The sequence below is a fragment of the Vicugna pacos genome, chromosome 18, assembly GCF_048564905.1.
Source record: "Vicugna pacos chromosome 18, VicPac4, whole genome shotgun sequence".
NCBI classification, from domain to species: domain Eukaryota; kingdom Metazoa; phylum Chordata; class Mammalia; order Artiodactyla; family Camelidae; genus Vicugna; species Vicugna pacos.
Window position 1 is genome coordinate 44,583,247 of NC_133004.1, and position 26,188 is coordinate 44,609,434.

The 26,188-nt window shown below is 50.2% G+C and overlaps 1 protein-coding gene across 5 annotated transcripts in view; it reads right to left on the minus strand.

Annotated features, from left to right (window-relative positions):
- SDK1 (sidekick cell adhesion molecule 1) overlaps nt 1-26,188 on the minus strand; it is a 719,511-nt gene that overhangs the window by 138,863 nt on the left and 554,460 nt on the right. For all 5 annotated transcript variants that reach the window (XM_072943395.1, XM_072943396.1, XM_072943397.1 and 2 more), the window contains 3 exons: nt 22,480-22,627; nt 21,456-21,596; nt 16,781-16,962 (listed from right to left, as the gene is read on the minus strand). In XM_072943395.1, coding sequence (XP_072799496.1) covers nt 16,781-16,962; nt 21,456-21,596; nt 22,480-22,627 — 471 coding nt within the window. The remainder of the gene's footprint in view (nt 1-16,780; nt 16,963-21,455; nt 21,597-22,479; nt 22,628-26,188) is intronic.

A 26,188-nucleotide genomic window follows, 5' to 3' on the forward strand; every position in this document is an offset into this window, starting at 1 on the left:
AGAACAAAGTTGGAGGCATAACCCTCCTAGACTTCAGACAATACTACAAAGCTACAGTCATCAAAACAGTGTGGTAGTGGCACAAAAACCAACATATGGATCAATGGAACAGAATAGAGCACCCAGAAATAAACCCACGCACCTACGGTCAATTAATCTTCAAAGGAGGCGAGAATATACGATGGAGAAAAGACAGTCTTTTTGGCAAGTGGTGTTGGGAAAGCTGGACAGCCACATGTAAGCTAATGCAGTTAGAATACTCCCTCACACCATGCACAAAAATAAACCCACACTGGCGTAAAGACTTAAATATAAGACAAGACACCATTAAACTCCTAGAAGAGAACATAGGCAAAACATTCTTGGACATAAATTGTGGTAGTATTTTCTTAGATCAGTCTCCCAAGACAAAAGAAATAAAAGCAAAAATAAACTAATGGGACCTAATCAAATGTATAAACTTCTGCACAGCAGAGGAAATCATAAACAAAACAAAAAGACAACCTGAGGACTGGGAGAAAATATTTGCAAATGATGTGACTGACAAAGGCTTAATTTCCAAAACACACAGACAGCTCATACAACTCAATATAAAAAAACCCAAACAACATAATCAAAAAATGGGCAGAAGACCTAAATAGACATTTCTCCAGAGAAGACATACAGATGGCCAACAGGTACATGAAAAGATGCTCAACATCACTAATTATTAGAGAAATGCAAATCAAAACCACAATGAGATATCACCTCCCAGAGGTCAGAATGGCCATCATCAAAAAGTCTACAAATAATAAGTGCTGGAGAGGGTGTGGAGAAAGGGGAGCCTTCCTACACTGTTGGTGGGAATGTAAATTGGTGAAGCCACTATGGAAAACAGTCTGGAGAGTCCTTAAAAAAACGAAAAATAGAGCTACCATATGATCCAGCAATCCCACTCCTGGGCATATGTCCAGAAAAGATGAAAATTCATTTGACAAGACACACGCACCCCAATGTTCACAGCAGCACTATTCACAACAGCCAAGACACGGAAGCCACTTAAATGTCCATCAACAGATGAAGGATAAAAAAGATATGGTACATATATATATATATACAGTGGAATATTACTCAGCCATAAGAAGAATAAAATATTGCTATTTGCAGCAACATGGATGGACCTAGAGATCATCAGACTAAGTGAACTGGATCAGAGAGAGAAAGACAAATATTATATGATATCACTTGTATGTGGAATCTAAAAAAAAACACAGATCAACTTATTTACAAAACAGAAACAAACTCACAGACATAGAAAACAAACTTATGCTTACCAAAAGGGGAAGGGGAAAGGGAGGGATAAATTAGGAGTTTGGGATTGGCAGATACAAAGTGTTACATACACAAAATAAACAACAAGGGTTTACCGTACAGCACAGGGAACTATATTCAGTATCTTGTAAAAGAACCTGTCATGGAAAACAATCTGAAGTTGTACACCTGAAACTGACACAATATTGTAAGTCAACTATAGTTAACCTTTAAAAATGCAAAGGATAAAAAAAGATTTTATGGCAAAATTCAATCTGAAAAGCCTGAGATTCAAGAACTCCACTGTTCATTCACAGAGTTCTCTGTAATGGGGCCTGTATGCCTGAACTCCTCATTAAATGACTTTGTCAGACGGTAAATCTAATAAAATCCAAGACACCACAGCCCCGTCTGGTTTTTTGCTTTGTGAACGAAGCGGAGCCAGAACACCACTTGTGACAGAAGGGTTTCTTCCGAAGGATTCAGGCTGACACTACACCCCAGGACCCGTCAACCTGTGATGGAGACATTTTGATGGAAGGGTCTGGACCAGGCCTGTCCCCGGGTCATCTGACATACCACCGTTCATCTTCTAACTGTGTTACTCAAACATGGAACTTTCTGATCTCCTATTTCAATTTCAAACCGAAGTCTATCAGCTGCCCAGAAGAAGAGTTTTGTAAGAGTGTGAACTGAACAAAGCATTATTATCACTGTTATTAGTTTTTTTGGTGAATGGGTCTCACCATGAAGGTTTCTTGAAGGAAAAGTGATTGGCACCAAAAATGGCTTACTTAACTGACACTTTCAGCACCTGGATGGACACAACAGAGAACTTCCCAGACCCTGTGAATGCATACTAACACGCATATGTAAAATGTACAGATTCAAAGCAAAAATTCAGCTTTCCTACAGAGCTAAAAATTGTTCACAAGTGATACATAACCAGTTTAATAATTCTAAAGGAGTCGGTGTTTAAACTCTGAAGGGAAGTTATTAAGACTGGCAGCAGTATCTGTGTAGATACAGAGAAATGCCCGTTATTTTCAAATACTTGATGTGAAAAACATTTGATCAGATTCCAAATCCATTATCGCAAAAACTGTTTGACATTACATTTGTCAAAGAAATAAAAGGAAGAACTCTTAGCCTCAAGAAACACCGCATCCTTAAAGTACAATCTAAAGAGGTTGAATTATCTACATCCTGGTTAATGGCAAGAAAGACGTTTCTCTCCACTGGGGGAGAAAGCAATAAATGCTGCTCAGGCACCGTGACCGCCACTTGCGCAAACCCTTCCTCACCAGCAGTTACTGTCAGACATCTGAGGAGTCGTCATCAAACGTCTCGACGGTATCTGAATGGTTCCATCTCAAGAATAAACCCAGACACTGAATAAGTTACGTTCACCCAACAAGGTCAAGTTTCTCACTGGAAATCTTGAGATTTTTGATGGGGAAGTTTTATACAAATTCAGTACTTAATAGTTGCCCTAGCATTTTCCAGAGATGACCAAGGAGGCTTTTAAAATACATACTATTATGAATCCATGGGCTGAATGTATTTGGAATGTTTGAATTCATTGGTGTTTAGTATTGCTGATTTCCGTGTTTCCCCATTTTTGACGAGCGGGAGCCCCTCCAGGCTGGCACAGGCGTCTTTCAGACGAGCCCTCACTGGCGTCTGAAAGGCTGTGCTTTGAGGCAATGGCTAGACCTGACACATCACCCTCTCCTGACCTGGAATCATCTGTTTATCCAAGAAGGCCTTTTACTTTCCTGGTTACTGGAAAGCTCGATGCTACTGGATTGGATTTTATTTCTAGGCTGTTTTACAAGAAATTCTTTTTTACGAAAAAAATCTTTCTCTCATCATACTACCGATTCCAACTTAGGGTTTCAACTTAGCCAAAAATTTCAGTCCCCAAGGTCATCCACACGGTACTTCCTTGCTTTATCTCACAAAACTCACATAACTGTGCCTCTGAACCCACCACGACTGCCACCAACATGGCAGCTGAAAGCAGTTTGGGACCTGTTCTCCCCCTAGTTTGGGGGTTTGGCTTTGTGCTAGGGATGGGCAGTCGAAGATCACATTTTAAAGTTACTTGAAATAATTGGTTTCCATTTAGCTAAGCCACCAACTCAATATACAGCTGTGTTCATTTGTTTCATTTGCCTTCAGTTTTTTAGAATTTCTTTTATAAATGTTTTCAAATAGTTTGGTTTTATGAATAGACAAAATATATTTACATGGTTTCAAAATCAATGAAAGCCTAATTTCTATTTCTCTCCCCTCCTTTTCCATTCTAGAAATATTCCTTTTTTTTCCTAGCTGCATATTGTCCACTGTGTGGATGCACTGGAGTTTACTCCGCCAGTGTCATAACGATGGGCATTTTGGTAGGTTCCAAACATGGGGTCACAAATAGTGCTGCAGTGAACAGTCTTGTACACGTCTTTCCTCCTGTTTGCAGGTGTATCCTTGGAATAAATTTCTACAAGGGGAGCTGGTGTGTCAGAGGGTGTACACCTCAGCTTGGGACTGGCATTAGAAGTTGCATCAGTTTTTGTTTGTTTTAAGTAAGAGTTAGAAAATTTTTAAATGCTAAAGAGAAGTTTCATTTAAAAATATTTCCAACTTACAAAGAATCTGAAATTATACAAGGTTTTTTTCAAAACTGTTTGAGAGTCAGCTACCAACATAAGCCCCATCACCCCTAAATATGGTCACGTACAATTCCTGGAAGCAAAGATGCTCACCACCTAAGCACAGTACAGCGGTGGAAACCAGGACATCGCTGTTGCTACATCATTGCCTCCCAGTCCACTACAATCCTATCTCCCCCTTAATGTCCTGTGGAGCAGTGGGAACCAGTCCAGGCCATATACTGCTTTTATCACCCTGTCCCTTAAACTTTCCCCCACTACTGAAGCTTCCGTTCACGCGTGCTGATTGAACTAACTACTGGTTGCATGGTGGTGACTTCCTGGTAGCAATAAACAGGATAATCTGTTTCAGGCTTTATCACAGAGGATTGTCAAGTTCTCAAATTATTTACCAGAATGACAGGTGAGAAATGGTGTCTCCACCTGGCTTCCCTTTGTATTTCTCTTGTTAAGGGCAAAATTTTTCATGGGGTTAAGGGCCATGTGAACTTCTGTTAATTCTCTTATTTCCTGCCCTTTTTTGTTTTGGTTTTTGGCCTTTTTCTTCTCTCTTTTAGTTCTAAATATAAAACTATTGACCATTTGTCTGGAACATGACTTGCAAACATTTCCCCCAGTTTGCCATTTATCTTTTTCCCTTTAATTATTGTATTTCTTTTTTTTTGCATACAGAATATTCTAGAAGGTAAAATTTTTTATGTAGTTAAATTTATCAGTCTTTTCATTTATTGCATCTAGATTTGGAGTTGTAGTTAGAGAAGTTTTACCATTTCCAGGTCATAAGGGAATCTACTGATGTTTTCTTCTAGTAGTTCTGTGGTTTCATGTTTTGTGATATTGGTGTCTCTGGTCCACTTGGAATGCATCCTTGCACATGTTTCTATTTTTCCATATTTCAATACCACCTGTCAAAGGTCTATCTTTGTACAGTCCTTTTGAGATGTCGCCTTTATTGTAAGCTGAATCTCTATATGGAATTGGTCCTTTTCTGGATTTTCTATTCTGTTCACGCATCTGTTCATGCACCAATACTGCCCTGTTGTAGTTACAGAGCTTTATGATGCGTTCTGATACCTAAAGGATCAACTTGCCCTCATTGCTTTTCAGGATTTTCCTGGCTATTCGTGCTCATTTTCTCCTGAATAAAGTTTTAAAATCAACTCTTCTAGCTCCAGGAAAAAAATTCTGATGTTGTTCTCATTGTGGTCATGTGACATTTGTAAATTAACACAGGGAGCACTAACATCACTGTGATGACGTCTTCTGACTCAAGAACACAGTACGTCTATCCATTTGTTTATGTCAACTTTTGTGACTGTCAGGAACCTTTGTGGTTTTCTTCATAGGTTTTGGCTGTTTCTTGCTAAGATGATCCCCTGGTTTCTTTCTTTTTCTTTTCTTTTCTTTTTTCTTACCTTTTCCATTCTAATGTTACTTTGCTGTTGTAGGTGGGATCTTCTCTCTGATTCTAACTTTCAGGAGTGCTTTATGTGTACTTGTGAGGTCTGGTGTGTGTATATGCTGATTTTGTAACCTGCTACTTTGATAAATCGTCTCACTGTTTATGGCAGTTTCTCCACTGGGTCTTTCGGAGTTTCCAGATATTAAATCTTAATATCTGCAGGTAGAGAGTTTTACTCCTTCCTTTTCGGCCCTTGTGCCCTTAGGTGCCTCCTCCTGTCCACTCTGGTGAACGCCCCACTGCACCAGGATAGAGCTGAGGAGACAGTGTGCAGCCTGCCTGCGGTTCCTGCAGTGCCTCCCCAGTAAGCCAACTGAGAAAACAGACTCAGGGGCTGAGGGACATACAACATTTGCCTCACTGAGTAAATGTCGATAAATTCCTATTTTGTTACATATTTTTACCAGGGATGAGTGTTGAATATTGGCAGACATCTAAACTGCATTTTTGGAATAAACCCCACTTGGATATGACCAACTATTTTTTCATATGCTGTTGAATTTTATTTGATTATTTTTAGCATTTTTGCGTCAATCTTCAGAAAGTGAAATTAGTTTGCAACTTTTTTTATTTGATGCAATCTTTACATTCTTTGGAATTGTTTGGGACTTTTTTGTGACCTAAGACATGATCCGTTTTCATCAATCTTCCCTGTGCACTTGTAGAGAAGGTGTATTTTCTATGACCAGGGTTCAGAGCTGGTGTGTAAGTTCTACCTTATTCATTGTGCATGTAGGTACTTACTGACTTTGCACTTTGTCTACATCTGTCTTGGATTCAGGAAGGCATATTAAAGTCTCCTTTTATTACTGTCCCTCTTTTTTCTTTGCATCTCCTATTATTTGCATTTAAAGTGATGCTGTGTTCCGAGGTACATAAGTGATTGTTACTTCTTCACTGCGAATTGTAGTTTTTAGCGTTATAAAATACTGTCTTTTTAGAATTTCTGTATATAGAGAGGTTCTATTGGTCAGATATCAAGATTCTGAGCCCTGCTCTCTTTGTATTTGTATGTGTGTGTCTTTGGTCCATCCTTTTCTTCTCGCCTGTCTCAATCTCTCCCTTTTAGGTATCTCTTATTTACAGTCTGGAGTTAGATTTTGCTTTGCTAGCCCATCTGGAAATCTTTCTATTTTACAGGCTAGTTAAGTCCAGTACATTTACTGACACCAGCAATAAATTTGGCTTCAGTTCTGTCATATTGCACAGAAGCATACCTGTTACAAGGATGTTATGACGATGCGTGCCCCTGTTGCCAGCCTCTGCGTGAATGTGTGTGTACCTGCAAGTCTGCCTCACCGTGGGCTCTGCTTTGTTTTCTCTGTTTTTGATATCTTTTGTTAATTAAGAAGGTTTGCATTTTTCTCAGATGTTCATATATACACACACACACACATTAATATGTTTATACAGACCTAAGTTTTCTCATTTTGGGGGGTACAAACTACTGGTTCTCTACTCTGAGCAATACTGCAATTAGCTGGGAAACTTTTATTCCTTCTCCCTCCCCAGAAACTCTGTGATGTGAGGTTACAAACTGATGACACGGTCACATGCGCTAGTTCAGTTTATAAGACTTCTTATTTTGGCCTCAGATTTTCATTTACATACGAGAAGCCAACTGTATGTCTGGTCATGACATGCCGATGTGTATGCATGTGGATACGTGTATGTATATACATGTACGTATGTGCACACATGCACGTGTATGTGTGTACACATGTGTATGTGCAGACAGGTGCACGCCTGTGTGCATGGGTCAGTTTACACACACATGTACAACATGCGGTGGCCCGCTGCTACCAAACCAGGCCCTTTCACTGTCTTTATGAAATGAATCTAAGGTCAAGGTTCCTGCCGTCAGGAGCTCAGGGTCTAGTGAGGGAAGCAGACGTTTACAGTTCCAGGTCGTCAGCGCTGCAGTGAAGGTCAGCATGGATTTCCTGGTGGAGGACGGTAGGGAGGAGTCAGTTCCTGTACCAAGTCTTTCCGCAGGAACTGCCGGGGAGACGCCGGCGGGGACAGGCTCTCAAACACGTGCGGTCCAGCCAGACTCACGGTTCTGTCCTATGCAGTTATAATAACCAGGGTTCGGGTCAAGAACGCTTCTTCTGCGAAGCTACACAGAGGCAAGGACCAAACAAACGGCTGTATTGCCGACGGTAAGGTTTGCAGACGGGGGAGGCGGCATCACCCCTCCCCGACCCCGAGGTCCTGGGTTCACCACGCTGTCTGTGAGCCGCCCGCCCCCACACCCCACACAGCATCTTCCTGGAGCTGAACTGAAGCCTCTCCTTCTGCAGCCACTGCCCGCCGATGCCCGTCTGTCTCCTGAGTTGGCCGATCCTTGTTCCGAGCCCCTGTCAGACCACTGGGAAACCACAGAAGTGTCCAGCCGGGCTGTTTCCTTTATAGGGGATTTACAGAGCCCTCCCGGGCCGGCCACCCCTCGGGAGGCACCTGGAGCTGACCTCAAAGCTCCAAGGGGCATCTGGCCAAACAGGGCCCCAGGGCATTACGCTCTGCCTGGATCTGGAAACGCGTCATCTCGAAAGGGAGGCAGAGATGACGGTCACAGCTCTCCCTGGGGCCGCGCTCAGCTAGCCTCCCCACTCTCTATGGCAACCGTTGGCGAGTCCCATCCCCTCCCGGAGCCACGTGATTGGCTGTGTGTCTGTAAACGTGGCGGCTGGCTTACCCCTTTTATGTTTCTACTGGATTCCAGCCATCAGTCCAGCAGAGCAGTTTATTCTTCATTTCTGATTCGGGTGGAATATACGAGTCCCCCTCTCAGCTGAGACACCTGCGTATTTGACAGCCACGCTGCCTCCACTCCCTCCCTGTCCCTGGCAATGTGTGGACCAGGATGAGCCCAGAACAACGGTGGGTCTCACAGCCGCAGTCACCCTCCAAGCGGTGTCCCGCCAGGTAAATTGCAGATTCGGGCAGAGCTGAGCCCTAGGAATCCTCTAATTATTTCATCGCTCAACCTGTATTTCCCCATCTTGGCCATGAGGGTGCTTGTCGAATGAATTAATAAATGAATGAATGAGTGGAAATCAGGCTACAGAATAAATATAGTATTTGGACCTATGGACTCGGTAACTCTCCCCTCAAAAATGAGGTTGGTAGGATGTGGCCCAGTCTGAGTGACCAAAGGTGACCCTTAGTGAGTCACTCAACCCCACAGGCCTCTTTGCCACCTTTCCTTCCAGAAATGACTCCTGCCGCGCCTACAGCACACAGGATTTGAGAGGACGCTGGCCAAGCACTGCTCCTGACCCGTCCTCTGCAGCTGAAGAGACACTGGCTGTTTTTATGTCTGCTGTTTTGTTCAAGTCCTCAAACAGTCCTACACAGATTGTGTAGAGTGTATCTGTAGCATCCCAAGTAAATTCACGTCTATCATCACAACTCATCTTCTCTGCAAGGGACACAAACGGCAGAGTCAGTTTAAAATGGTGGTTAATCCAGAGAGACCTGCCCTGACCATGGAGCTACCTGATGTTCGGGAGACTGACAACACGTCAAATAAAATGAGTAACGTGACACTGTGACGTGCCGGCAGGGGTCTCAGGGGACAGGGGGGCATGCGCCTCCGAGCCTCTGTGGTAGGAAAGTGATTGACGTCTGCCTCCTGCCATACCCCAGATCAGACTGATGCAAATCCAAGCTAAAGATGCTAACAGCCCACGGACAATGCTGTAAAAGTAGCTGGGTTAGTTTAGCACAGAATGACACTATATTTGTCCCACACAATTTCTATATTCTAATCTGCTTGGGCACACCTAGCAAAGAAACACTATCTTACATGGGGTGTATATCCTCTCATCCAGCAATCCCACTCCTGGGCATATATCCAGAAACTCAAATTCAGAAAGACACATGAGCCCCAATGTTCACAGCAGCACTATTTACAATAGTCAAGACATGGAAACAACCTAGATGTCCATTGACAGATGACTGAGTAAAGAAGCTGTGGTATATTTATACAACGAAATACTACTCAGCCATAAAAAAGAGTAAAATAATGCCATTTGCAGCAACGTGAATGGACCTGGAGGTTGTCATACTAAGTGAAGTAAGCCAGACAAAGAAAACTACCACGATATCATTCATATGTGGAATCCAAAAAAAAAAAAAGACACAAATGAACTTATTTACAAAACAGAGACAGACTCACAGACACAGAAAACAAACTTACAGTTACCAGAGAGGGAAGGGGGTGGGAAGGGATAAATTGGGAGTTCAGGATTTGTAGATACAAACTACTATATATAAAATAGATAAACAGTGAGGTCCTATGGTATAGCACAGGGAACTATATTCAATATCTTGTAATAGCCTATGATAAAAAAGACTATGAAAAGGAATATATGTATGTATAACTGAATCACTATGCTGTGCACCAGAAATTAACACAGCATTGTAAATCAACTATACCTCCATTTAAAAGAATAGAAAAGAAACGCTATCTTATCTATCATAGATAAGCCATGACACCTCAGTGCCTTATGCAATAGCATTTCATCTCTAGTCACCCTCCAGGGCAAGGTCGGTCTTCCTGGCTGTGAGCAGCCTGGCCCGTGAACACTCAGGGTCCCCTTTGCCTAGAAAAGTGTCTCGTCCTCTGCTCGCCTTCCGTTCGCTGGGAGTGGACCCACTGGCAGGACGGCTGCTCCCAGCAAATTCACACCGTGCACAGGCGCCTGGACCCCCACGTCTTCCCCACAACCACACACTGGGTTTTCACTATCCTAAAAGTACGTGATTTCAAGTATCAGGGACGAAGCTTCGACCCCAAATTCGTGGGCATCTACTTCTCCAGGGGACCCCACAGAATGAAATGCCTTCCAGCTGGAGAGAAGCAGCTCATCATGTGGAGGGATCACTGGAGACACCTTGCTGTGCGGACAGACACATCACAATTTGTGCCGGGCAGTGTGGCTGACTCCGGCTTGTCGCCGGCTGCGGCCGAGTTCCCGTGTGGCTGTGGTTCCTGCAGTTTCGATTTAGCTGAATGTTCTCACTGCATCTAATTCGGATAACAAATCTGGGACAAATAATCTTTCTCAAACAGCCTGCATAAGAAACTATCTTACCACTTAAAAAGCTTTGTGCGTCCCTTCTGAACTTATTTTTCCCAGTTCTCCATGTGCCAGGCATCGAGGCGAAAGCATCTGGGGCCGGCTTTTAGTTGGGCAGGTACAGCGTGGGGCGAGGCAGGCAGGCGCCTGGCTTTCCTGAGAGCCAAGGGACGAGGAGGAGGCCCGGGAGAGGCGGCCGGGAGTCGGCGGAGCCGGGGAGCGCGCGCGGGGCGCGGGGCGCGGGAAGCGGAGACGGACATGGACTTACGCTGTGCTTGGATGGGGATGCAGCTACGAATGAGGCAGATCAGAGCGGCCCCTGCCCTCCAAGCGCCCCCAGGCTGGGGGGCAGACGAGTCCATACACCACAGGGGAGCGTGCCGGCCGCGTCGTTCCAGGTGGGCCTGACTCGTCCGTGTGTCTCCCGCGGCAGCTGGGGGGCGAAGTCTCGCCCAGCCTTTCCCGGCGCAGATCCAGGGCTGGGACTCAGCCGTCCCCCGGCAGGGGCTGAGGGGCAGACGGCAACTGAGCCCACGCCTAACGGAGCGCCCCGCACCTGGGGGTCAGTTCCCACGCAGCGCCTGAGGTGGCGCTGGCAGCGTCACACGCGATCCTGCTCCGCAGGTGCAGCCTGAGGTCCAGAAGGAAGTCTTATGGGTCGAGAAGCACATCTTTCGGGAGTCATCTGCCACACTGAGAACTTCCCAAGACGAGGTGAGAACACAGCCCGCAAGCAGAGGCTTCACTTACACTCCTCGCTCTAGAAAACCTTTCAAAACCCAAGTGAACCTTCAGGGGCTTTTCCAAGGTTTTGGAAATGTGGAAAACCAAAGTTTTTTTTTTTCCATTTCTCTTTAAACAATAAATATTTCCCTTTCATTAGAAGGTAATGCTCTGAAACCAGAATAAATCATTATGACACAAAAATACCAGTTAAGAAGAAACGTGATAAATAAAACTGGGAAGAGTAAAACTTTGGTGTGCTCAAAATGATGATTTATAGTATCATTTGTCTTTGGACCCTTTATGAGAAAACTGACATCTGCATCTTTTAAATTTTTTTTCCTTTTTTTTCAGGGTGGGGGAGCTAGGTTTATTCATTTACTAAAATCCAGGACCTTGTGCATGCTAAGCACGTGCTCTAACACTGAGCTATACCCTCCCCCCATGGCTGCATCTTTTTTTGCGGGGGGGGGGGGTGTGTGTTAAAACTTAAAAAAAAATTTTTATTGAAGTGTAGTTGATTTACAATATTAGTTTCAGGTGTACAGCAAAGCATTCAGTTATACATATACACATATGTATTTTTTTCTTTTCAGATTCCTTTCCATTTTATGTTATTACAAGAAGTTGAACATAGCTGCATCTTAATGGGCACATTTTAGGAAGGGAGAGATGTTTGCTAATCTGCGCTGGCTCCTCTGAGGACAGAACCCTCCCCTATTACACCCACACCTCACGGTGCATAGGAGCCCACACTCAGGCTCACTGAGAACCACAGGGGGATGTTACTTTTTCACGTGTCTTTCACTGTTAGCTGAACAATTTTCAACCAAAACTGACGGGGAACTGAACCCAGCATCAGCATCGAACTTGAAGCACTGGTTGCTTCATTGACTACAGTCCCGTCCCTTCCTCCTGCGCCAGGTGATTAGAAAGTTGCTGAAGTGGACGCTGGCAGTGAGAAAAATGCTGGTAATTACCCTGGGTGTTCATGTATGCAGAACTTACACTCGATGGCTTTTTCCACTTGAAACCCAAAACATACTGATTTCTGGAAGCAGTTTGAAAGAATTCTCCAGTAAGCTATTTTCCACTTCATTCTGGGTAATCACAGTGGAGATCTGACAAGTGGGCCCCACGTCTGCTGGAACCTCCGGCCCCGGCTGCTGTGGCGAGGGACACGTCCCCCCGGCGGCCCCTGGAGCGCTCCCTTGGCTGGAGCTGTGTTCCAGTTCTGCCGCTTGATGTGTAAGTGCATCTGTCACATTTTAAAATCCTAGAGCGGAAAAGGTCACGAGGCTGGGTTCATAAAATCTGTTAAATGGGACTGGCGGGCAAGGCCCTGAGGGATGGGGGTGAGCAGGGTATGACACGCTGGGGAGCTGAGGAAGTCTGGGCTAAATAACCGCTGCGGGTCCAGGCACTCGTCACGCTGAGAACTGCAGGGAGCCGGAGCAGATGCACCAGGGGTTTAACACATCTCAGTGATAAACGGGCTGAAAAGAAACACAGGGTGTGTGGCAGGTGGATGTGGGTTCAGATCACCTCGGGGATCAAGGTGGAATAATGTGCTCATCTTCCTTCAGGAGCTGCCTTGATGGAGGTGCATTTGAGACCAAGAACGTGGGCTGCAGGAGCTGGAGGACGCTCCCTTCCTGGGGCACCAGCTTCGCGGTCCCCCCGTCCCTGCGTTCCTGCTGCTGGCTGGCACCCGCGAGAGCAGCCCGCGTGCCCGCAGTCCTCCCGGGGCCGACACTGCGTCACTCAGAAGCCTTCCTGGAGGTGCCTGTGCACCGCGCTCCCTGCCCACGAGCAGCAGCCGCACCGGCTCCCCCGGCTCCCCAGACCTTCTCTAGAGGAGTCTTACCCAAGTCAAGACAAGTTACATCTCCCTCCCCCCTGGATCCAGGCTAAGTGGGGGGAAGGAAAATTTGGCTGGCCGGACAGAAGCTTCAGTCTTCTGAGGCCAAGTCCTCCCGGCTCCTCCTCAGTCTCCTGATTGACTCCAGAATTATGTTTACATTCATTCCAATAACTTCCCAAATTAGGCTGACAAAAAATGAACCCTAGGAGTCATTCCTGTTCCCTTTAATATACAAGCATTTTAACGACTCCCTTTTCAGCTTCCAGGACCGGCTCCAGCCCTCGCCCTGGCTGCACCAGGGTTAGTCTCTGCTCCGGGCAGGGCTGCCAGTCCCCCGGTGTGACTTTGTGACCAGCGTCCCCTCCACTCTCAGTGCCGGGGCCCCTTGCACAGCACCGAGCACACAGTAGGCACTCACATCAATTCCCGAATGTCTGTGTTCTTGATTTTACTATTGGCAGAGAAGCTGACTCCAAATTTCTTTCTGTCTCACGATGGAAACATTCAAATGCCCCAGGAGATACTGGTCACCGTCCGAGCAGGAGGACCACAGGCTGCAGGGGAGTCGGGTCACAGCGTTTCCGGGGCCTTTCCACGTGTCCCGCCTCTCTCTCCTCACAGCTGCCCCGGAGGCAGCGGGGCAGGCAGCAGCGGCACGGCTTCACAGACGGGAAAAGCAGAGGCTCGGGAAAGCTCATGCGTTTCTTGAAGGCAGATGAGTAGTAAATAGTACGAGTCAGGCCTTATGGACTCTGGGAAAGGGCCACGGGCACAGAGGGGTGTGTGGGTGTGTATGTGCGTGCGTGTGTGTGCACATGTGTGTGCACAGACGTCTCACAAGCACCCCAGCCCCCTCTTCGTCTCCCTAAGTTAGTCCTGGCTCCTCACTGTCGCCAGTTTTCTTCCACGTATATCACCTTCTAGGCAGGTCGCTTTTGATCCGTTTGACGGAGCCGTCCACTCCGGAGCCAGGCTTGTGGTCAGTGCTCCCTCACACTCGCCCAGCCGCCTCCCCCGCCATGCAGCCCTCCTGACACCTGCCAAGTGCTTAGCCCTAGGGCCAGGGTCCCAATGCCGTGGTCAGCAAGGGACTCGCCCCCGATCGGGTCTGTCCTGGGCTCAGGTGCGCCCCCCACACAGAGGGGCAGGGCGGCAGTGCTTCCTGGGGAAGTGTCAGGGCCGTCACAGCTGGAGCAGCTCTGTGGTGACCGAGGGCCCAGGCAGTGCCTGGAAGCAGAGCATCAAATGACAGAGCACGTTCCACGGTGACCACACAGAGCACACAGGAAGTCACATCCTGCACAGAGAAACAGGCTGCATCCCCCAAAGGGACGCGCGTTTCCCGCGCCCACGCTCGGGTTGGGAGGGGACCACAGCGGCCATCAGGTACACACGGGGGGTCTCTGAGACGTCAGAGCAGAAGCGCCCCGTGGTGAGCGAGGATGTGAGTGGTGAGCATGTCCCCGGTGCCCCTGAGACCTGCCAGGGGCCCTGGGCTCCAACACCTGCCACCCCGCTGCCTGGACTGACGGCAGATGTGGAAACCACACACCCAGCATCAGTCAGGGGAGCCTCAGCTCAAGACCAGATAAAAAGAGAGAGAGTAGGAGCCTTATCTGCACAAAGAGCTAGAGGAAGTCAGGTCCTCACCCACCGGTGGCAAGCGTCCACAAATGCTCTGGGCAGAGACAGCGGCCCAGCTGCCATCCAGACCCACGAGCCTGGGCAGCCCGGCTGCCCCGTCAGGCCGGAACCTCCCGGGGAGCCCCAGTGACATCAGAGGTGCCAACGGCGCCCAGAACACACGGCTCGGACTCAGGGGACCTGCTGCTAGCGCTGCTCCAGCGGTCAGCAAGTGACTTCAGACCTCAGCTGGTGAGCACTCAGCTTCCTAGTGTGTGAGCAGCGGCAAACAGTGTGTCCTGCTCTACCCCAAAGCTGCAGGCAATCCAAGCGAGGGGCGGGGCCCGGGCCCGCCCAGTCCCTGCCCAGTTCCCCCGCCCTGCCCCCTGTCCCCCGGACGGGAGGCTTTGGGCGAGGGCTCCACCCGCATGCTGGACAGGCTGGAGGCGCACCAGACCCAGTACACGTGAGGCCTTTAGAAACCACAAAGGACCCCCAAGTCCACCCTGTGCCCTCATCCCCACCAGCTTCGGGCTAGGGGCACTGGGGCTCACCACTTCTCAGTCACAGGAGCGCTCTCCTGTCTCCGGGTCACTGCCCACACCCTCACTCCCCGCCGGCCTCGCCCACCAGCAGGTCCCTCCTCCTAACATGGCATTTTTGTGCTCCCCAGCGATGAAGGCCCAGCTCCGCGGCCTCGCGGCCCCTCTCCCCTCTGCCCGCCCAAACGCACAGGCGCCCGTAGCGCCAGGAAGCCACGCGGTTAGTACTAACAGGGACTCATTAACAGCAGTAGCTGTCATTTTCAGTGTTTCCGAATTGATTGTTATTTTATTACACAGACTAATTAAAGCAAACATGAACTGTCCGGGTTTTCAGCTATTTCCACTTTCCAGAGAGTGATCCGGAATTGCTGGCAGATAACCAGCCCCCACCCCCGTCATCCTGCACGCTGAGTGTTTCTGCCCGGCCCTGTGCACGCGGAGCTGACTGCACTTCATCTGCACAGGAGGACTTATGGACTCACGGACGACAGCAGACAGCCAATCAGTAAGGGGCGATAATAACAGTGCGTAGTATCAGGGAACGTTAGGGCTCCGGCCTGACTTGGGGAGAGAGGCGGGCAGTTAGAAACCTCCTCGTCTGGCAAAGGTTAAGGCCTGGTAGCAATAAAAACGCCTAAGCAAATAAAATCGCACCTGCGAGCCTGGGGAGGGTGAGACTGCTGAGTGGAAGCAGGTGGTAGGGTTTCAGGGCGAAGGGCCTCCCCGGGCGAGGCTCTGGGCCGCGGTGGGCACACGGGGGTGTGTCGAGAGAGGGAGGGTCTGTCTGTCCCCGCTGAGAGCATTAGGAGTGAAATGTGGACGTGGAAGGTGTATCGGAGTGCCCCGCCCTCCCCAGGGCCGAAACGCAGCTCCTTCAGGAAGCACTGGAGAGTCGGCAGAAAGCCGCAGCTTTCCTGAATCGGTAGAAAGAAGCCCTAGAAAGCCTGAAAGTAACGGTGCTGGGCCTCACGTCTTCACCACGTTCTGCCTGGTCATTTTGGGGGGGCTGGGGGTGGGGAGGAGTTTCTCTTGACCCAGTAAATTGCTTGAGCAACTGAAAAAGAAAACCGAAGCGGGGCTCGGGGCAAACACCAAGCTGCAAGCTCCATGGCCGGGGACTGTGTTACCTCACTCAGCAAAATTTATTTAGAATAACCTTCCTCTTTTGAAAACCACTCAGTTTCACACGGGACTCCACGGCCAGCTTTACTGCAAAACACACTCTTATCCCGTCAGAAAAAATCGACAGAGTTCAGCCCCGCAGAACTTTTCAAGAACAAGCGGGCTCCTTAAAGCCCCGGCCTTAGTGACCAGAAAAAAGCAGTTGCAACAGCACATTTCCTTCTACGGTGTTGCGATGGTTTTGGAATCAAGGGAGAGATTAAATACGTGATTCGTCTCCTGACTCCTTCCCAGAGGACCAAACCCTCCGTCTCAATTTTTAACCTGCTCCAGTTAAACTCTGCAAACCCTGCCCCGCAGCGAAGACGCTGCCGCCTTAGGGAGAGCAAGCTTACCGCCTTGTAAGGTGTACTCGGTCACCGCTCGGCTGAAGACGCCCAGGCCCGCCCCGTTGTACGCAGCCACCTGAATCTCATACTGGGTCCAGACGATCAGCTCTGTCACCAGGCAGTAGCTGACCTCCGGGCTGGTGATGTTCCTCTGCTGGTGCGTCCCCGGGAGGCCAGCCAGGCGGTACCTGCGTCAGACCGGAGAGAAGTGACCTGAGCCAGGCCCTGACTTTACCCAAAGTCAGCCAACGTGGTCAGAGGAAAACGGAAGTAATAAAAGGAAAGCCGAGAGGTCAGCCCCAGACACCACTCCGTTTACATCAACTGTTACAAGAGGTGTAATCTAATCTCACCGTGGTGCTGAGCGCGGGGCCCGGCAGAACTGACGTTTCAACTGTTAAGGTTCAGGGGAAATGATAGCTTTTTAAGTCTAAGTTGTCCGGGGAGTATGGGGACTCAGCACCAAAACTCCAGATGTGGCTTCTGCCGGGGTGTCGCTGTAAATCAGGGGGCACGGTCCCTTCCTCCTGTGACTGTGAAACGTGGCAGAGAAGCAAGCGCGCGGCCTCTCGGTCTCCGTGGGGCGAGCTCCCAGCTGCATTTGTTCATGCAGTCCTGGCGTTAGGAGTGGCTTTACAAGGTGTTCACACTCCTAAAATACCAATCCCACGCTGAGCGTGACGAACTGCTTTTGAGGGGACCTCTGAGAGCGCAGTGTGGTACGCTCTGTGGTGTAATAATGGCAGAGATTTGAAGTTGTATTTATTTAAAACAGTTACACACGGCTCTGGACACAGAAAATGTATCAGCTGGGAAATCGTTACTCGTACAACGAAAGGACTTCCGTCCCGTTATTCTGAGTAGCGGACGTTTTCCCATGATCTCATTTGGAGAAGTTTCTTCATTCCCTGGTAAAGTGCAGGGCTTGTGCACTGGGAGCCATCTCCTCAGTCATCATGCCGCTCCCTGAAGCATCTCATTTCTACCTAAAACTGGCTCTTGCCTCGGGAAGACGCAGCTCTGCGTGCCGGGGCGAAGGGAGGAGACGGAGGACAGAACCAGAGAAGCAGCAGGAGACCGATCGGTCCACACCTCGTGGACCAGGGTGTCAGCAGGGCTGCCGTCCTCGGAAAGGAAAAAGACCCCGAAATCCAGGCCTGGACTGGGAAACAGCCCCCTGCAAAGAGAATGCTGGCTGGAGATGCACCGGGAGGTACGAACACGGCAGGAAAGGTTCTTCGTGAAAATCAGGGTTTCCTGAGCTTTTACCCCTTCCTGCTACAGACCCCTTGTATGCGGGAAGGCCTGTTGGGCAGGAAAATAAATGATCGTCAGCAGGCAACCTGTGAGCAGCACAGAGGCCCAGGCCTCCCCGGCCTCCCACTGCAGTGTGCCCGGCGCCGGGTGCTGGACGGACAGTGTCCCTTGTGATCGGCAAAGACGAAAGTGAACGTAACAGCCCACGTCCGCTTCCTCTTCCACCAACCCCGACCCTGCCAGGTCGGCAGGCCTTCTCTGACCTGCTGCACCGAGCAGGCGTGGGTGCCACTGGCGGTGGGGTTCGGTTCCTTCCTCTAGCCTGATGGTCTGTTCCCCGGGCCGTGGACAACAGCAGAAAGGCTTGCTCTGCAGTAACCCACATGCCAGACATTTCCCCAACTACAAAACACACTTTTAAAATAAACGGCACCGCGACCATTAGCCACTTGAAACAGGTAAATGTTGGCTCCGTGCCCACACTGGGCCCCGATTCACCTGCCACGTGACTGGTACCCAGGACCATGGGCCACCAACATGACACACGCTGGGCGTCACCGCTTCTGAAGCACTCATTTCACTATATGATACACATTCCAGGGAAAAGCAAAGAAAGCAGTTCCCGAAGACTGAGGCTGGGAGGAGGCCTTCTGAGCTGGGTGATCTCAAGCCAATCCCTAATGTCTCTGAGCCTGGGTCTCCTCCTCCCTCGAATGACTTAATAAAAACGGCATCTCACAGGGCTGTTGCAGGGGTGAAATGCAACAGTGGGAGCAAAGGAGCTGTGACCATGTGAAGCGCCCCCTCAATATTTCCTTTTCTGGAAACACTGCTCTTCTAGGAAGTTTGCTGAGAGATACCCTCGAGTTACAAGAAACCAAGCTCGCCTGCACCTTCGCCTGGGGCCCCCGGATGCGGTCGTGCCAAGCCGGCCGCGGAATCCACGTCCCGGAGACGGGCGGCTCTCCCCTCCGCGGCGGGCAGCGTGGCCCTTCTGACCAGCAGCTCAGGGTGCTTCTGTAACAGGCGCGGGGTGTCTGCGGAGGTCCTAATGAGTCATGGAAGTGCGGGCATTGTCCTCTGGCTGCCGCGTGCGTTGCCCAGGAGACCAGCTCAGACAGAATAGGATGATTTTTTACAGGGACATAAACAGGAGAATGTTTTTAAAGGACATAACCCCTGGGCTCCTCTCAGAGAAACACCCTGCCCATTACTGTAAATATTTTATGGCCACACGCGCACTCTGACTCCTTCCCGCGGCCAGCGCCACAGCGGCGATGCGTTTCCATTTTGTTCCTGTGCGGATTGTGCCATTGGTCTGACAGGCAGACTGTGTCCGGGAGGACACACGCTTGCAGACAGAGCTCATGTGCAGACCGGAGGATTATTCGGAAATGTTTCCCAGCAAATTCACTTTGGCATGGGTCTTTAATTTCTGAAAACTTTGATATTCACAGGCCTTGGGGAGGGCGCCCTCCTCTTCGGGCTCTTCGTGATTTAAGCCCCTGCAGATACAGGTGCCCTCTTTTCCAGGGCCGACTCAACTGACACCATCATGGAAAATCCTTTTACCGGGACTAATCCCACCAGATAGAGAAATGTGCTGTCCCTGATGGGGCCTCGTGGCATCGGAGAGATTTGGTTATTAAGCTCCACGCCCGAGCCTGGCTCTGTGGGCTGACTTTTAAAGTCCTTATTTGGCGGCTGGAGCCTAAGGAAACTTCTCCTCCCGTGTGCTCAAATAAAGGGCAGCAGCCGCCAGGGTGACGAGAGCGTGGAGGGGCTGGTCCGAGAGCGGAGGCCAATTATTTTCATTAGGGGATGAGCACGGACCCAGGGCACGAACACGACAGAAGACCGCAGCCGTCAGCGGCGGGAAGCAGCAGGCGGCTTTCCGGAGGGAACCTGGGGATCGTGCGGAAGCATCCACAGGAGTGGGGCCCACGGGCGCCCCCTGCCCGGGGGGCCAGACCCGCGGTCTGAAATGGGGCCGCACAGCTGGGGGCACGGAGACCGGAGGGGCCCGAGTGCGGGCTCAGGGCAGCCCCGGGGACGGCCGCGCTCAGGAATGATCTGGTTCACGTTCGCAGGATAATTCATCCGCTTGAGGAAGAACTTGAAAGGAGAGGGAATTGGTTGTGACAGGCAAATATTGCGTGTGACAGATAAACACGCATTAAACAATGACGGGATGACGACCTAATACACGTGCTGATGAGCCGCCTTCCCTGCGCGAGCCGGAGGAGCTCGAGAAGCAGCTCTCGCGCGCCTTCTCACAGGGGCCTGAGACCCTGCACTTCCCCACTTAGACCTGCGTGAACCCTGTGCTCGCTGATGGACGCGCCGGGGCTAGGCGTTCGGAGGCCCGGGTTCCTGCCGTGCAGGGTTGGTAAAGGAGCCACAGCACACGGCCCCTTAGCAGACTGGCGCCCGCCGCTGGACCGTGCGTTAGAAGAGACTTAATAATCATCCTTTCAACACTGCTTTACTGTTTTCTTTTGACTTGTGTTGACAAACCACTGAAATGGTCACTTTCACTGCAATTTCAAAATGAGCAGAAATTTTGCCAAAGGAGGCTCCTCCCGTCGACCCAGCCGAGCGCTAGTCACTCAGCGTCCTCAGAAGCCTAATCCCACCCGACCCCCCTTCTGAGGCACAGACAGCAAACCGGCCGCTCCTGCGGCCACGTCGGCCTGTAGCTGTGAGTCTGGCCTGTCTTGTGTTTCAAAACATAATGACTTCATCCCCAACATTTCAGACCTGTGAGACTGCATGTAAAGAGCTGGGTTTTAAAATTTTTTTAATTAATTTTCTTTTTTTTTTTGCAAGGGGGGGTAATTAGGTTTATTTACTTATTTATTTTTAACGGAGGTGCTGAGGGTTGAACCCAGGACGTCGTGCCTGCTAAGCGCATGCTCTACCACTGAGCTCTACCCTTCCTCCAAAAACACTAGATTGTCTAATTCGTTTGAAACACAGGACAACCTGGCAATTCTGAATAACATACTAGCGTGGGGGAAAAGAAGGCAAATAATTAAATCAATTGCATTATTATCAATTCAACATCATTACACTTAATAATGCATGTCCTTGGTAAAAACTTAAGAGTAGAAGGATTTACAGTGCACAGCAGACCCTGCTCCCCACCCGTAAAATTCCTGTCCATGCTTCCACCAAAATGCAACCACTGATACTGGTGTCTTGTGTGCACACATCACGGCCGGAGGCGCAAGGCCACCCACAGTCGCCTTTTCACTCTAGTTTGCCACAGTCCCCACCCCCCCAGAGACGCGGGCCTGACAACTGGCCCGCGTCTCTTGATTACAGCTGGGCGCCCACAGACATGTGAGTGTGTGACCTCTGCGAACAGACACTTGGCTCTTTATGAAGACAGAGTGAGGCCGGCCAGCCACTGGCCACTTGCCTGAGGATGTACCCCCGCAGCACCCCGTTGTGCTCTGTTTCCGGGGGCGGCTGCCACTGGACCATGATGGACTGATTGGTGCGCCCACTGGCCACGATATTTTTTGGGGGAGCACTGGGTGGTTCTTCAGGTAGCATCAACCTAAATAGAAAAGACGGGGAGGGGACGAGAGATCAGCCCAGAAGCAAAGGCTCCTTGTCTGCCTTCTCCACCTGGCTGAACCTTGAGCCATTCACCCAAATTGAGTGACGAATAAAACAAAACACCCAGCCGGTCGGACTGAAGGGACAGGCATGACACAGTCACAGCAAATCCACATGGCAGGGAATCAGTCCCGCCAGGAAGACAAGGAGTGACCCCTCTCCGTGGGGACAGCCCACGGGGAGCACCATCCCAGGGGATCACCAGCCTGAGCGAGCTGGCTCACGGCTGGAGTCCGAACCTCCTTCCAAACTGTCTTCTTTGGCTCTTTCAGTATTTCCCATCTCAAACTCCCCAGTGTGAACAAAGCATCCGGCTCTCTCAGCCAGCCTACAGTTCGAGCCCCAGGAGAGCTCAGGTTGGTGGGGGTGGGCACTTCCCCAGGGCACATCTGAATGGCAGCTACCCGCTCGGGGTGGGGTAGGGGCGGTGGGGCATCGGGACCACCCGGGAGACATGGGAACTCACTCTGCGTCCCTCCTGACACCCTGCTAGGTGTTAACCAGGACCCACCCTGTGGGCGGTCAGGGAGCGTGAAGGGCACGGCACCGTGGCAAGCTCCTAACTGCAGGTGCACAGAGGGCTGTGCTATCGGGAGCGATCTGTGTCGGCTGGGCCGGGGCACCCCGGGGGCGGAGAAACTGCCCTCAGCAATGAAGGGCGCCCGGCGACCCCTTGCGCTTTCTCTCTGTTACATCTTTCCCGCTCATGGCTCCCAACATCACGAAGGGACAGAGGCTGACACTCTCATCGGCCCCCTCCACTGAACCTGATGCTGGGTCTCGCCCCCGGTGCCCGTGCAGTGGGCCGCGGGTCCACGCACCTGCTGGTCTCGGCGCTGTACTGGCCTTTGCCCACGTGGTTCACGGCGCACACTCTGAACTGGTAGGTGCGGGCCGGGGTCAGGCCACGCACGGTGACGCCTGTCATCTCGGGGCTGACGTTTGACAGATGCACTTTCCACGGAGAGTCTGAAAGAAGGAGCAACACAAGTCAAACCCCTGCAAGCAAGTGGATGGTAAGAAGTAAGTGCAAATGCGTTTCTCACTCACTTGCTGAGTGAGGCAGATGGACAGGCGGGCAAACCAAGGCTCACGGTCCTGGGGCCAGTCACCAGGGAGCCTGGCTTGGAACTCGGGGTCCAGTGTGCCCCCCACCACCCCCATGCTGTTGTCAACGAGTAGAGAGATGTTTTGTTTGACCTGCATAAGGCAGTTAAAACAGAACCCAAATATTCCTCCTTCCCGCGTTCCATGTGTAGCAGGAAGGTCTCTGTCAGCTCACGTGGGCAGGCAGATTGCAGATTTGTCTCCCGGAAAAGGATGCTGCACATGTCACCAAATGATAAATAAAAACTATATTCATTAACATTTTTATAAAAGAGGAAATGAGCTTGACAAAGACAGATGGGCTGTGAATTTTGTGAACCATCTGCGTGCGGCCCACATCCCGCCACGCCCCTGCCCGGCTCTGGCTGGGGACGCGGAATGGAATGCACAGCGCGTTAGGCTATCTTTCCTCCCAGCTTCCCGGCAGGTGCGGAAGACTGCCTCTGGCAGACAAGCAGGCTCTCATGGCAAGGCTTCAGGAGGCTCTGCCCCGCTCCTCCACCTTTGCAGGGCTCTCTCTTTGTGGAGTTTAGCCACGCTTTCTGCCCCATCGTTTGGCCCAGTGATGCCCTGGGATGAACCGGCACCCACCATCAGTTCCCACTTGGAATTGCTGTGACCCTAAACTGCATTTTCAAGTTACCAGTGAAGTGAAACATCAGGGGTGGGGGAGGGTCCTGTGGAAATCGGGCCGTCTTTCCTGTTCCTTGGAAGTGCCACAGAAACCCCTTTCAGAAAGAGGTGATGTCTGACTTCCACTCTGGAGTCGGACGACGCCCAGCTCAGCCTGCAGTTGACGCCAGGCTCTGCACCACTCGCACAAAATCACAGCCACGTCTGCAGAAACCCAGTGGCCTAACGGTGGGGACTCACAAGTCTGCACCCGGGGCTCATCGGAAACGCACCCGGGGTCTTCATGGGTGAGGACGCAGCCACTGACTGCTCCAAGATGAAGAGAGACTCTCAGAGGACCTCCTGAGGACGGTCACACGGGGTGTCCACCCCTGAGTCAGAGGCTGTACGCAGGAGTCCTCAGCAGAAAGTCACGCTGCTCTGAAGCGTGGTGCCAGTTGAGCCACGAAGGCCGAATCTTTTTAATTATTACAAATAAAGCTGCTTCCAAAAATGGCTTTCTGGGAATGCAGTCCTCACTGCCAGCTGGGCGTGAGTGCTCTTGGCTTGCGCCTCATGGTGATATAGGTGGTCCCATAGCTGATGAGAGCCCCCTCTCTTTATGCTTCCTTAGAAAACGCAACGTGTGCATCTCCAATTAACTACAGAAAACCCACCCCATTTCTGTGTTCACTTTGGGAGTCTGAGACCCTTCGAGAAGCCTCAAACAGCTCACGGTGATCTGACTTTGTAAGCAGGCTCCCTTCAGGAGAGAGCCATTTGTCAACACAGAAGATGAAGGCGGCTTCCTGGGTATCAGTGTGGCTGCACTTGGTCTGTGGGAACCTGGGCCACACCAAGTCATGCTCCAAGGGAAATACAGTTTGCATGCTGAAGATGGCTGGTACGTAGCAAAAAAAGTAGGAAACAACGTTGACTTTGAGCTTGTCCACTTACCATGGTTCCATTTTGTTTGTGCTTCTTCTATAAAAATGGGGGGACAAGAGGGGAAGGTATAGCTCAGTGGTAGAGCGCATGCCTAGTGTGTACAAGGTAACAAATAAATAAAATACACCTAATTACCCCCCCCCAAAATGGGGAACAAATCAAAACCACACAGAGATCCACCTCACATCCCTTAGGATGCCTACTGCCAACAACAGCAGAAAATAACGTGTGGGCGAGGATGTGGAGAAGTTGGCACTCTTGTACAACATTGCTGGGAATGGAAAATGGTGCAGCCACTATGAAAAACAGTATGGCGGTTCCTCAAAAAGTTAAACATAGGATTCCCATAAGATCCAGCAATTCTACTTCAAAATATAGACCCCAAAGAACTGAAAGTAGGGTCTGGAAGAGCTACTGCTACACCCATGTTCACAACAGTATTATTATTCACAAGAGCCAAAAGGTGGATTCAACCCAAGTATCCAGTGATAGATGAATGAGTAAACAAAATGTGGTCCACGCACACAAGGGAATATTATGCAGCCTTGAAAAGGAAAGAAATTCTGGCACCTGCTCCAATATGAATGAAATTTCTGGACATTACACTGAGTGAAATAAGCCAGCCACAGAAGGACAGATACTGTGTGATTCCACATTAAGTGATCCCACTTGAATGAGGCACCTAGAGGAGTCAAGTTCATGGAAACAGAATGTAGATGGTGGTTGCCAGGGGCTGAGGAGGGAGGGCTGGGGAGGTATTGTTTAAAGAGGACAAAGTTTCCCTTTTGAAAGATGAAAGGAATTCTGGAGACGGTTGTACAATGCTGTGCACGCACTGAACCGTACACGTGAAAGTGGCTGAGTTGGAGAATTTTATCATGTGTACTTTGCTATAATTCAGATTATTAAATGGTGGAATTTACACATAATGTCACGCGCGGACACTCTGGCCGGACATTCCTGCTTTCACCCCGCCTCCACCTCCACCCTCCCCTCCCGCTCGGCGCCCTGGGGGGCTGCCTGGCCGAGTGGGGTCCTTCACAGTCACTGGCGATGCCCCAGACTATCTGTGCTCTTCACCCAAAGGTTCCTGCTCTTCTCCGGGGTGGGGGCAGCTCTGCGTGATCTCTCTCTGGGCCCCTGTGACCTTCGGGTGACACCAGGTTACCTGGTTGCCCTCCACCCATGCCTCTGTAAACCTTCCCTTTGAATCTTCGTCACTGATTATGCTAATTCGAGAGCGCCACCTGTCCCTGACTGTCACAGCGCGCAGTAAAACTTATCTTCCGTCTCCTTCTTCCTGCAGAGTTCAGTGTCTGTAAGTGAACAGCTCACCTGCTCCGTCGGGGACAGAGAACAACAGCAATTTCAGGAAGAGACAAGGTCAAAAGGACGGCAGTTGAACCCACTGGCTGCACCCACTAATCGCACAGGCGGGGGCAGGGAGCGTCCCAGACAGACGGGCGGACGGACGCAGCGTTCCAGCCCCAAGCCCCCTCGGCCCTCCCAGACCCCGCCCCATGCGATCCCCGGATTCTCGGCCACTTGTTCACGCGGAGTGTAAACAGCTCCTGAAAGCCTGTGGGAGCTGCTGCCCACTCTGATTTGACCACAGGACCTATTAATCTGCTCTGGACCTTGGGGCCCTGCTGAGTTCTCTGGTTCCAACTATACGATTCTTATCTAGGAGATAAAAGATCTGGCAGGAAGAGAGATTAAACTGAAAACTAATACAAATGATCGATCCATCTCATGGGCACTCTGGTGTGTAACTACCTCCCTCCCAGAAAAAAGCGGTTTGGGAAGGATTTGCACATTCACACGGTTTGGAATTGCAAGCTTGCTGGGGACTGTGAACGTTTA